Source organism: Balaenoptera physalus (assembly GCF_965194825.1).
Source record: "Balaenoptera physalus genome assembly, chromosome: 16".
NCBI classification, from domain to species: domain Eukaryota; kingdom Metazoa; phylum Chordata; class Mammalia; order Artiodactyla; family Balaenopteridae; genus Balaenoptera; species Balaenoptera physalus.
Genome location: NC_138898.1, coordinates 34565769 through 34579656, shown reverse-complemented (window position 1 = coordinate 34579656; position 13888 = coordinate 34565769). Strand labels below are relative to the sequence as shown.

General features: G+C 38.0%; 1 protein-coding gene across 6 annotated transcripts in view; it reads left to right on the top strand.

Moving 5' to 3' along the window:
• GPCPD1 (glycerophosphocholine phosphodiesterase 1) overlaps positions 1 to 13888 on the top strand; it is a 72005-nt gene that overhangs the window by 44724 nt on the left and 13393 nt on the right. For all 6 annotated transcript variants that reach the window (XR_014255073.1, XR_014255074.1, XM_082431424.1 and 3 more), the window contains 3 exons: positions 892 to 1028; positions 1491 to 1626; positions 2049 to 2209. Coding sequence is in view for 4 of the 6 variants with exons in the window: in XM_082431424.1 (XP_082287550.1) it covers positions 892 to 1028; positions 1491 to 1626; positions 2049 to 2209 (434 nt within the window). In the remaining 2 variants the exon portion in view is untranslated. The remainder of the gene's footprint in view (positions 1 to 891; positions 1029 to 1490; positions 1627 to 2048; positions 2210 to 13888) is intronic.

The window sequence follows — 13888 nt, the reverse complement described above, 5'->3', positions numbered from 1 at the left end:
TTATTGAAAAGCTGCTATGGGCCAGGCATTTTCTGAGTTCTGTGCTTAAGTAGTGAAGAAAACAGAATAAAGCCTTGCCTTCCTGAAACTTAACAGTCTTCTAGTCGAGGAAAACAACTAACTCTTGGATGTATCAGATGGGGATATGTGTAAATGGATAAGGCTGCATGGTAAGAGGGCTGATTGGGGTGGGGGGACATTGGAAGTAATTAATCCAGGCATCATGATTGGGCAATCCTGGTATTTGTTCTGGTCAGAATAATCTATAACTGCCCTTAAAGCATGTCTTCTCTGTAGCTATTTATGATAAGCCGGTCCTGGCTAACATGTAACATGTAAGTGCACAACCATGGTTTTTCTAGTAGGTGATTTTTAGTTTTCAGAACTTTTAGAATTATTGTAATGACTAATACTTAAAATTTTTAATATTTGAATATCAACAGGGCTCTTGGTATCTTAACTATAATTAGAAAATTATTTTTATTATTTATTGAGGGCACTTGATATGCCTAAGACTCAAAGAATGAGATTTTTAACTGGTAATTCTTAATTACCAGGGTTTTTTGGGTAGTGAGTTAGCAAACGAAGTGGAGTCTTTTTGTCCACTTACAGTTTATGAAGATTGTATAAAAATATTTTAAAGTCATGGTAGGTTTCAAATTTCCAGAGTTTTAGTTTTTATTTTGTTAACCTTATTAAAGCAAAAGTCTTTTGATGTTATAATTGCTTTGTATATAAGTGTCTCTATACCTAATTATGATAATAATTCACACAGGCCTTTGCTTTCCTCATCTGTAAAATAAGAGTTGGACTAGGTGTTCTCGAGAATTTTTCCTAGCACTGTGATTCTAAGGTATTTAATGACTTTTGTTTTCCTATTCTTCCATATAGGATGGAATATGGGATGGTAACTTATCAACATATTTTGACATGAATCTGTTTTTGGATATAATTTTAAAAACTGTCTTAGAAAATTCTGGGAAGAGGAGAATAGTATTTTCTTCATTTGATGCAGATATTTGCACAATGTGAGTAATTCAGTTTTTTTCTCCTATACGCTTAGACTGTAGCTAGGACTAAGGGTACAGAGATTGTAGTTGGAGGTGGGGAAGTTCCCAGACTTCACCCCTGATTTTTCTCAGTCCCATTATATATATTCTCTACTGGGATGCCCTCCACACCCGCTGGGTTGTAGCACCTCATGCCTTGTATTTCATTTTACAGATGTATAATATCCTCCTTAACAAATTATAAGCCCTCAAGGGATTTCTTTTTGCCCATTTCTGAGAATATTTTAACTCTTGTATAGAATAATCTAAATTTTTCTTTTTTTGACTAAAAGGCAATACACGTTAATGGGGTTATATCTCAGTAATGAGTATGCTTTTAAAATTTTGTTTCTTTATATTTTTAGTATTTTCTAAAATTTCAAAACAATATGTTATGGTTATCTCCCCAATGAAAAGTATTTTTTAAACTGTCTTTTTTAGGGTTCGGCAAAAGCAGAACAAATATCCCATATTATTTTTGACTCAGGGGAAATCTGATATTTACCCTGAACTCATGGACCTCAGATCTCGGACAACCCCCATTGCAATGAGCTTTGCACAGTTTGAAAATCTACTGGTAAGCTATGGTTGAATATTTTAATATTTATTTTTTAAAAATGTTTTAGAGCACTAGTAAATAAAGTTATATATTAATTTAACATCTAATTGGTTAGTTTTGACCTATGTACAATGAGCAGGTAGCTCTACTTAAAATGAGGATATTAAATCTCAGACTCTGAAAAACAGTTAAATGACCACCACCAACAAAAATTTTCTTGCAGGCCTAGGTTAAGTAAGTTATGTAGTTTAGTTTTCTGAGTGGGTTTTATGAATCATCTAAAACGGTTAGATTGTAAACTTGTTTGATCGCATAAATTGTAAGAAAAAATTCTAACATTTTCTTTCCCTGTCCATTCTGCTTTGCAGCAGGTTCTTATTATCTATTTTATACATATAATAAGTTTCTTTTTCATGAGTAACTTATCTTTCTTCTTTTAGGGGATAAATGCACATACTGAAGACCTTCTCAGAAACCCGTCCTATATTCATGAGGCAAAAGCTAAGGGACTGGTCATATTCTGCTGGGGTGATGATACCAATGATCCTGAAAACAGAAAGAAATTAAAGGAATTTGGAGTTAATGGTCTAATTTATGATAGGTATTTGTTTTTAATGAAAAATTTTCGTGGATTGTTAGAAAAAAAGTAGTAGAATTATCTTAACATTTGTCAGTGGAATTTTTCAAATTTTGAAGTTATACCACAGTCACTTGGGAAGCTTATTTAAAAATTCAGATGACTGGGCCCTAACCCAGATGTATTGAGTCATCTTACGGGTGAAGGTGGCTGCCTTAGACCTCTTCTCTGTCTACACCAGCTTTCTTGGTGATCTCATCCAGTTCTGTGCCTTTTCATACCTTTGTATATCCCCAACTCAAGCCTTTCCCCTGACCTCTAAACTTTTATATCCATCTATCAACGCCTATTCTTCCTATAGACTTCCTGATTTCGGTATAAATGACAACTTTCTTTCCAGTTTCTGAGGCCAAATCCCTGGAGTCTTTCATGATTCTGTTCTTTATCATACCCAAATCCAGTCAGACAAAATCAAAATCATGTTGATTCTATCTTCGAAATATATCCTGAATCCTTTACTGTTGTCACTCTCCACTAAGCCACATCATTTCTCAGGCAGATTATGGAAGTAACCTGCTCACTGGGGCTGCGTCCACCCATGCACCCTGCTGTCCATTATGGGGGCGGGCAGGACTGAAAACTGAAGTCAGATCATGTTACTGCTTAACCTTCCCCCCCTATTCTGTGTCTCCTAGTGTAAAATCCCACATCCTTACAAGGCCCTATGTGAGGTGATCCCCGCCCCTGCCCCCAGTTGGCCGCCTGCTGTTTCTCTTCTGATAAAGATTTCAGGAAAGACTAAAATGTCACCTTCTTAGTAGGGCCTTCCCCGAACATCCTAATTCAAATCAAAACCTCTACTCACAGTGCACTTCCTGACTTTTCTCCATACATTTACCACCACCTGATATATCCATATACATACTATATTTTACTTATTTTCTCCCCAACCTCCTTTCCCACCCCACCCTCAACACACCCACACAAGCAGAAGCTCCGTGAGGGCAAGACTTTGCCTGTTTTGTTCACTGCTGTATCACCAGAGGTTAGATGTAGAAGCTCAGATATTTGTTGAACTAATCTTTTCTTTTTAAATAAACTCCCTGGGTGTTTAGGATGTAAGTCTGAGATCTCTGAGAGATGAAAAGGTTGCTCAGTGTAAAGAAATTTTGGGTTAGAGGGAATGTCATTTGTTCTGCTGAGGGGATTAGTGGGCTTGCTAATACTTGAGCAGCATCATAGAAAGAGTAAGTGATGAAATTGTTACCAGGCCTGCTTTAAAAATACAGTCGTTGGATTTAGTTTATATTACTGTTTGTTCTATAAAGTTATATCACTTTCTTAATAAAGCTTTTCCCCACCCCAACTATTTTGTCTGAATTAGTCTGGTTTTAAAACTGCCACCAGGATAATGCCTGCCTTTTAAAGTGTTTGGTTAATACTGCTTTAAGTGGCATGATTCATAGCTCTTTTTAATAGACATTTCCAACTTATTAAAGGAAAATTAAAATTTTTAAATTACAATTTGATGGAAGTGCTTTATTTAGCAAATTTTGGGGGAATATTTCTTTGAGGAGGAGGAAGGGATGATTGCAAATATTTTCAGGCAAGAAAAGTATATTGTGAGATTATACTAGGTACGGCGGTTGTAGGGTATACAAATTTTAGTTAGATCATTCACTTAAAGGGCCTTACTTGGTTGTAGCCAAACACTGACCTTGCAAGGAGAACAGGAAGATACTATGTGATACAAAAGGCCTTAAAGAAAGTGAGTTCTTCCTGGCTCACGGTCAACAAGAATAATTTTAAAGAGGAAGGATTGAGATGGATTTGGGCGGAGGTGGTGGTTAAATTAGCTTTGACAGGATTTGCATTTTAGGCAGAGGTGCAAGCAGCCACCAGGGCAGGACTGTGTTGAGGGTGTGGAGGATGTTGAGGAGGCAGCCCAGCACTGGCCTCCTGTTCAGACCTGATGAAAGGAGAGGTGGACCGTGTTAGAGTCAAGTCAGTCTTTATTATCCTTGGAAGTTTTTTCTTCTTTTTTCAATTTTAGTCAAAGAACTACATATGTATATATAATCAACCACACTTATATATATATGAACTACATATATGTGTGTTGTGTGTGTGTGTATATTCTTCAAATAGTTCTACAAGACTAACAATTAGAACCAACAGTCCTGGGAATTCCCTGGCGGTCTGTGGTTAGGACTCGGGAGCTTTCACTGCCGAGGGCCCAGGTTCAGTCCCTGGTCGGGAAGCTAAGACCCCACAAGCCGCGAGGTGCAGCCAAAATAAAAATTAAAACAAAATAGCAGTCCTTACACCTATCCCTTTCATTGTCTCTAGCTGAATTCCTGTGCCCTAATTTTTTTTGGAACTATTTCTTGGTACTTAAGGTGCTTATGCTGTTATTTTTTCATTATCAAATTTAGACCTATAGAAGGTTTGAATGATAGTGATTCAGAGCCTTTGCTTCATTTTACATGTAGGAGCATTGTGATGTGTTTTAGTTTATCAAAAACCAATTTGTTCTCTTTTACAAAGGCATTAACACAGATTTTACATTTAATCATGGTTTTGTGATATATTATAAGCTGCTATGCTTGATTTGCTGATATTTGGAATTTCTGCATTTGTAGTAATGAGTAAGGTGGCCTTTAATTTACCTTTATCAAATGGTTGTTGTCTAATTTTGGCATGAGGATAATACTTGCCTCGTAGAGTAAATTGAGCAATGTTTCCTCTTTTTATACTGTGTCTGCTCAAATTATTTTTAAAAATTCCGTAACAGACACCCACATTTAAAGAACATTATTATTAGATTTGAACTCCTCTGTGTTCTCCTCTCTAATTCTATGCCCCTACCTCCTCCCTCAGATAATAACTGATAAGCAAGCAATTACTCTTTTTTAAAAGCTTTTAAATTCTTATATCTATTGCTAAACAATGTAACATTTAGTTTTTCATGGCTTTAAGCTTTATTTGTACTCTTTTCCTACTTGTTATATCCTTAAAATCAATCCATTTATGTTTAGCTGTAATTTATTCATCTTCATGGCTGTATGATTCTACCACAATTTATTCTACTATTGGAGAACACTGAGGTGGTTGCCAGGTTTTTGCTATTACAGTGTTTGCTGTAAACATCGTTGACCAGGTCTCCTATGGTATGTGTATAAGTTTCTTTAGGACAATGACTTAAACCTTTTGACCCCAAAACCAGTTAGAAATGCATTTCACATTGTAGCCCAGTGCACACATAGATATGTATATCTACAAGTGTGTACCTGAAACTAAATTAAAAAGATAATGCCCCTTGAATATTTTATTTATATGTGTGTGCTTTTTAAATGATTGTGCCACTGGCTCACACCTATTTCAATGCTTTTCTTAACTTTCTGAACTGATTTTGTGACCCACTAGGTCTCTAGTTCAGCATGACAAGGCATCCATCCGTGGGTCAGGCATTGGAAGTACAGCAGGAATATGGGTACATGGAGTGGGCTGTTCTGTGCTCATTGGAGCCTCCTACCAGTTCTCAGCAGTAGGCCACCCATAGTAAACCTGTCAGGTAGAGTGGACACTGAATCAACACATGTTAAATGGCTCAGGGCACTCTGTCCGTAGGTTTCATAGCTGGTAGGATGGGCAGGGGCCCTCCTGGAGTGATAGCCCTGAGCATACGTGCCCACCCATGCAGGCTCCTCCAGTACATATTGTTTGACTTCTTTGGGCACAGCTGCCATGCTGAGCTACAGTTCTTGTGTCAGACCTTCTGTTTCCTTTAGTCCAAATCTTTTTCTCTCTTGCTTTACTGTCATTTTTATGGAACACATCCTTCAGTATCTTCTTGAGAAAGGATGGAGAGTAAATGTTTTTGAGGTCTTGCATGTCTGGAAGTATTGTGGCCAGGCATAAAATTCCATGTTAGAAATCATTTCCTTTAGACTTTTAAAAGCATTTCTCCATCGTCTTCACAATTCCATTGTGCTGTTAAGGAATGTGAAACTATGTTGATTCTTACTCCCTCACATGTGATTTCTTTGTTTCTTCTCTGGAAGTTTGGAGAGTTTTCTCTTTTGTCCCCAGTGTTCTAAACTTTCATAGAGATGGCCTTGTGGGTCTGGTTTTACACATCGTGCTGGACACTTGGCAGCCCTTTTAGTCTATTGATACATGTCCTTGAAGATGTGAAATAGTTAGTGAATTATTTCTTTGATTTTTATTTCTTCCATTTTTCTGAGTTTGTTTTTTTTTCTTTATAGAATCCTTTTGTTGTATATTATACACTCTTGGACAAGACTTAAAATTCTTATCTTTTCTCATATTTTCTATCTTTGTCTTTTCCACTTTCAAAGATTTCCTCAACCTTATCTTTCACTCTTCCTATTGAGTTTTTCATATCTGCTATTGTGTTTTTAATTTTCAAGAACTGTCTTTTTTCCTCTGGATTCTCTTTTTTTCTATATATAGTTAAAAAATCCTGTTCTCATTTGATGAAAGTACTATTTGTCTGAAGGCATTAAGGAACTTTTTTAAAAAAAAATTTCTTTTGCTTACTATTTTACCTGTTAGAAGCTTTCCTCAGATATTTAGAAATTCTTGGCTGCTTCTTACGATAAGGAATTAAGATCTAAAAAGCTTGTTGGAAGCTCTGAGCGTGTGAATAGGGCTTATGGGATTTTACTATGGGGTGATCTGGGTGACCTGTTTGGTCATACATCTGTCAGTAGATTAAAGAACTTTGCTTTTTGACTGGTCAGATTCCTTGTAGAAGATGCTTTAATAAATTCTGCTTAGAGGATACAGGTCTGGTTTCTTGGAGTCAAGTGTGAGAAGAGAGATGGGGGAAGGAGGGCATGTCTCTGTATTTAGCATGTGTTGTATTTGTACCATCTCTAATATCCCTGATGCTGATGGCCATTTTATAAAATGCCCCAAACTCTCTAACCTGGTCTTGTCCTCCATTCCAGATTTCCTGTTTAATTCTGGAAATAAACCTCGACCAAGTGGGGTAAGAGCAGCCTCCGCAGCAGGGAGTAAGAGGAAGGGAACCACTTGCTGCTGCTCAAGCCTTCATCCTGTCCTCCCTCTTTGAGCCCCTTCCTTCTCCCCCAGGTTCTACAGAAGTTTGGGGCTGCTTTTAACTCACCCTTTTCATTTTGTCAACTACTGGCTTGTGGTTTGGCCTATCCATTCTGCTAACTGAAACACTTTGTTATTACTTAATCCGTTTTCTAGCTTCCAAAATTCTGTTGTACTGTCTCTTTGGTTCTTCTCATGTTCAGTGAATTTTCTTTTAATACCTTCATTTTATTTTTAACAGAATATAGGGGGTGAACGTAGATGCTTTTGTTCCGTCTGATACCTTGACCCAGAGGTCACTTTTCATTCTCTTATGTATGTCTTTAACAGAAAGTCTTTATGTTAGAATAGTCAAATACTTAATAGAATCAATACTTTAAAACTCTTGTTTAAGAAATTCTTCCTTACTGTGAGGTCATAAAGAGTTAGTGCCTCACATAAATTGTCTGGCTTTCACATTTAAAGCATGAAAGACCTTCCTTTCTCTGCTGATAGGCAGTGCTAGTGCTGCCATTGTCACTTGGGGCTTTTTCTGGACTCTCAACTCTAGGTACATCTGCCAGTACTGCATAGCTTTAGGATAATTTTCACACTGGTGAGCAGTCCTTTATTTTATTTTACTTTATTTTATTATTACTTTTTTGGTGGCGCCGCATGGCATGCAGGGTCTTAGTTGCCTGACCAAGGATGAAACCCGTGCCCACTGCAGTGGAAGCTTGGAGTCTTTTTTGGGGGGTGGGTAGGTATTTTATTTATTTATTTCCTTATTAGTTATCTATTTTATACATATTAGTGAATATATGTAAATCCCAATCTACCAATTCACCCCCCTCCACCCCGCTTTCCCCCCTTGGTGTCCATACGTTTGTCCTCTACATCTGTGTCTCTATTTCTGCCCTGCAAACAGGTTCATCTGTACCATTTTTCTAGATTTCACATATATGCATTAATATACGATATTTGTTTTTCTCTTTCTGACTTAACTTCACTCTGTATGACAGTCTCAAGGTCCATCCACGTCTCTACAAATGACCCAATTTCGTTCCTTTTTATGTCTGATTAATATTCCATTGTATATCTGTGCCACATCTTCTTTACCCATTTATCTGTTGATGGACACTTAGGTTGCTTCCATGTCCTGGCTATTGTACATAGAGCTGCAGTGAACATTGGGGTACATGTTTCTTTTTGAATTATGGTTTTCTCTGGGTATATGCCCAGTAGTGGGATTGCTGGGTCATATGGTAATTCTATTTTTAGTTTTTTTAAGGAACCTCCATACTGTTCTCCATAGTGGCTGTATCAATTTACATTCCCACCAACAGTGCAAGAGGGTTCCCTTTTCTCCACACCCTCTCCAGCATTTATTGTTTGTAGATTTTTTGATGATGACCATTCTGACTGTGTGAGGTGATACCTCATTGTAGTTTTGATTTGCATTTCTCTAATTATTAGTCACGTTGCGCATCCTTTCGTGTGTTTGTTGGCAATCTGTATATCTTCTTTGGAGAAGTGTCTATTTAGGTCTTCTGCCCATTTTTGGATTGGGTTGTTTGTTTTTTTGATATTGAGCTGCATGAGCTGCTTGTAAATTTTGGAGATTAATCCTTTGTCAGTTGCTTCATTTGCAAATATTTTCTCCCATTCTGGGGGTTGTTTCTTTGTCTTGTTTCTGGTTTCCTTTGCTGTGCAAAAGCTTTGCAGTTTCATTAAGTCCCGTTTGTTTATTTTGTTTTTATTTCCATTTCTCTAGGAGGTGGGTCAGAAAGGGTCTTGCTGTGATTTATGTCATAGAGTGTTCTGCCTATGTTTTCCTTTAAGAGTTTGATAGTGTCTGGCCTTACATTTAGGTCTTTATTCCATTTTCAGTTTATTTTTGTGTATGGTGTTAGGGACTGTTCTAATTTCATTCTTTTACATGCAGCTGTCCAGTTTTACCAGCACCACTTATTGAAAGGACTGTCTTTTCTCCATTGTATATCCTTGCCTCCTTTGTCATAGATTAGTTGACCATAGGTGTGTGGGTTTATCTCTGGGCTTTCTATCCTGTTCCATTGATCTATATTTCTGTTTTTGTGCCAGTACCATTTTGTCTTGATTACTGTAGCTTTGTAGTATAGTCTGAAGTCAGGGTGTCTGATTCCTCCAGCTCCATTTTTTTCCCTCAAGGTTGCTTTGGCTATTCGGGGTCTTTTGTGTCTCCATACAGATTTTAAGATTTTTGGTTCTAGTTCTGTAGAAAATGCCATTGGTAATTTTGTAGGGATTGTACTGAATCTGTGGATTTCTTTGGGTAGTATACTCATTCTCACAATATTTATTCTTCCAATCCAAGAACATTGTATATCTCTCCATCTGTTTGTGTTGTCTTTGATTTCTTTCATCAGTGTCATATAATTCTCTGAGTATAGGTCTTTTGCCTCCTTAGGTAGATTTATTCCTAGGTATTTTATTCTTTTTGTTGCAGTGGTGAACAGGATTGTTTCCTTAATTTCTCTTTCTGATTTTTCATCATTGGTGTATAGGAATGCAACAGATTTCTGTACATTAATTTTGGATCCTGCTACTTTAACAAATTCATTGATTAGCCCCGATAGTTTTCTGGTGACATCTTTAGGATTTTCTCTGTATAGTATCATGTCACCTGCAAACAGTGACGGTTTTACTTCTTTTCCAATTTGTATTCCTTTTATTTCGTTTTCTTCTCTGATTTCCATGGCTAGGGATTCCCAAACTATGTTGAATAAAAGTAACAAGAGTGGACATCCTTGTCTTCTTCCTGATCTTAGAGGAGATGCTTTCAGTTTTTCACCATTGAGAATGATGTTTGCTGTGGGTTTGTCATATATGGCCTTTATTATGTTGAGGTAGGTTCCCTCTATGCCCACTTTCTGGAGAGTTTTTATCATAAATGGGTGTTGAATTTTGTCAAAAGCTTTTTCTGCATCTATTGAGATGATCATATGGTTTTTCTCCTTCAATTTGTTAATATGGTGTATCACATTGATTGATTTGCATATATTGAAGAATCCTTGCATCCCTGGGATAAATCCCATTTGGTCATGGTGTATGATCCTTTTAATGTGTTGTTGGATTCTGTTTGCTAGTATTTTGTTGAGGATTTTTGCATCTATATTCATCAGTGATATTGGTCTGTAATTTTCTTTTTTTGTAGTACCTTTGTCTGGTTTTGGTATCAGGGTGATGGTGGCCTCGTAGAATGAGTTTGGGAGTGTTCCTTCCTCTGCAGTTTTTTGGAAGAGTTTGAGAAGGATGGGTGTTAGCTCTTCTCTAAATGTTTGATAGAATTCACTGGTGAAGCTGTGTGGTCCTCGACTTGTGTTTCTTGGAAGATTTTAAATCACGGTTTGAATTTCATTACTTGTGATTGGTCTGTTCATATTTTCTATTTCTTCCTGGTTCAGTCTTAGAAGGTTATACCTTTCTAAGAATTTGTCCATTTCTTCCAGGTTGTCAGTTTTATTGGCATATAGTTGTTTGTAGTAAGTAGTCTCATGGTGCTTTGTATTTCTGTGGTGTCCGTTGTAACTTCTCCTTTTTCATTTCTTATTTTATTGATTTGAGTCCTGTTAGATTGTTTATTTGAGATTTTTCTTGTTTCTTGAGGTAGAATGTATTGCTATAAACTTCCCTCTTAGAACTGCTTTTGCTGCGTCCCGTAGGTTTTGGATCGTCGTGTTTTCGTTTTCATTTGTCTCTAAGTATTTTTTGATTTCCTCTTTGATTTCTTCAGTGATCTCTTGGTTATTTACTAGTATTTAGCCTCTGTGTGTTTATGGTTTTTACATATTTTTCCCTCTAATTGATTTCTAATCTCAGCGTTGTGGTCAGAAAAGATGCTTGATATGATTTCAATTTTCTTAAATTTACCAAGGCGTGATTTGTGACCGAAGATGTGATCTATCCTTTAGAATGTTCCATGTGCACTTGAAGTGAAAGTGTAATCTGCTGTTTTCAGATGGAATGTCCTATAAATATCAGTTAAATCTGTCTGGTCTGTTGTGTTTCTTTATTAATTTTCTGTCTGGATGATGTATCCATTGGTGTAAGTGAGGTGTTAAAGTCCCCCACTATTACTGTGTTACTGTCGATTTCCTCTTTTATAGCTGTTAGCAGTTGCCTTATGTATTGAGGTGCTCCTATGTTGGGTGCATATATATTTATAATTGTTATATCTTCTTCTTGGATTGATCCCTTGATCATTATGTAGTGTCCTTCCTTTTCTCTTGTAACATTCTTTATTTTAAAGTCTATTTTATCTGATATGAGTATTGCTACTCCACCTTTCTTTTGATTTCCATTTGCAAGGAATATCTTTTTCCATCCCCTCACTTTCAGTCTGTATGTGTCCCTAGGTCTGAAGTGCGTCTCTTGTAGGCAGCATATATATGGGTCTTGTTTTTGTATCCATCCAGCAAGCCTGTGTCTTTTGCTTGGAGCATTTAATCCATTTACATTTAAGGTAATTATCGATATGTATGTTCCTATTACCATTTTCTTAATTGTTATGGGTTTGTTTTTGTAGGTCCTTTTCTTCTCTTGTGTTTCCCACTTAGAGAAGTTCCTTTAGCCTTTTTTGTAGATCTGGTTTGGTGGTGCTGAATTCTCTTAGCTTTTGCTTGTCTGTAAAGCTTTTGATTTCTCTGTTGAATCTGAATTAGATCCTTGCTGGGTAATCTTGCTTGTAGGTTCTTCCCTTTTATCACTTGAAACATATCGTGGCACTCCCTTCTGGCTTCCAGAGTTTCTGCTGAGAAATCAGCTGTTAACCTTATGGGAGTTCCCTTGTATGTTATTTGTCAGTTTTCCCTTGTTGCTTTTAATAATTTTTCTTTGTCTTTAATTTTTGTCAATTTGATTACTATGTGTCTTGGCATGTTTCTCCTTAGGTTTATCCTGCCTGGGACTCTCTTTGCTTCCTGGACTTGGGAGGCTATTTCCTTTCCCATGTTAGGGAAGTTTTCGACTCTAATCTCTTCAAGTATTTTCTTGGGTCCTTTCTCTCTCTCTTCTCCTTCTGGGACCCCTATAATAAGAATGTTGGTGCATTTAATGTTGTCCCAGAAATCTCTTAGGCTGTCTTCATTTCTTCTCATTCTTTTTTTCTTTATTCTGTTCCGCGGCAGTGAATTCCACCCTTCTGTCTTCTAGGTCACTTATCCGTTCTTCTGCCTCAGTTATTCTGCTATTGATTCCTTCTAGTGTATTTTTCATTTCAGTTACTGTATTCATCTCTGTTTGTTTGTTCTTTAATTCTTCTAGGTCTTTGTTAAACATTTCTTGCATCTTCTCAATCTTTGCCTCCATTCTTTTTCCGAGGTCCTGGATCATCTTCACTATCATTATTCTGAATTCTTTTTCTGGACAGTTGCCTATCTCCACTTCGATTAATTGTTTTTCGGGGGTTTTATCTTGTTCCTTCAACTGGGACATAGTCCTCTGCCTTTTCATTTTGTCTGTCTTTCTTTGACAGTGGTTTTCCTTCCGCAGGCTGCAGGATTGTAGTTCTTCTTGCTTCTGCTGTCTGCCCTCTTGTGGGTGAGGCTGTCTAAGAGGCTTGTGCAAGCTTCCTGATGGGAGGGACTGGTGAGCTGGGTTTTGCTCTGGTGGGCAGAGCTCAGTAAAACTTTAATCCGCTTGTTTGCTGATGGGTGAGGCTGAGTTCCCTCTCTGTTGGTTGTTCGGCCTGAGTCAACCCAGCACTGGAGCCTACAGGCTCTTTGGTGCGGCTAATCGTGGGCTCCGTGAGGGCTCACACCAATGAGTACTTCCCAGAACTTCTGCTGCCAGTATCCTGTCCCCGTGGTGAGCCACAGCTGCCCCCCCGCCTCTGCAGGAGACCCTCCAACTCTAGCAGGTGGGTCTGATTCAGTCTCCTGTGGGGTCACTGCTAGTTTCCCCTGGGTCCTTGTGCGCACACTACTTTGTGTGTGCCCTCCAAGAGTGGAGTCTCTGTTTCCCCCAGTCATGTTGAAGTCCTACAGTCAAATCCCGCTGACCTTCAAATTCTGATTCTCAGGGGATTCCTTCTCCTGTTGCCAGACCCCCAGGTTGGGAAGCCTGACGTGGGGCTCAGAACCTTCACTCCAGTGGGTGGACTTCTGTGGTGTAACTGTTCAGTTTGTGAGTCGCCCACCCAGCGATTATGGGATTTGATTTCATTGTGATTGAGCCCTTCCTACCATCTCATTGCAGCTTCTCCTTTGCTTTGGGGTGTCTTTTTTGGTGAGTTCCAGTGTCTTCCTGTTGAGAATTGTTCAGCAGTTAGTTGTGCTTCTGGTGCTGTCGCAAGAGAGAGTGAGCGCATGTCCTTCTACTCCACCATGTTGAACCAATCCGGAAGCTTGGAATGTTAACCACTGGGACTTCCGGGGAAGTCCCGAGCAGTCCTTTTCATCTTGATCTTTAGTGCTTTGAAGTCAGAACTGGGTATGAATTCCAGCTCTACCGTGTAGTAACTTTCCATCTGTCAAATGAGGCATTGCTGATTGGTTAACTTGGAGAGAAGATACTTGAAGAATCACTAATAAGCTACAGATTTCATATTCTATCAATTTATAATCAGCTCTTTTGCTTCAGGGGTACAAAAGGCAG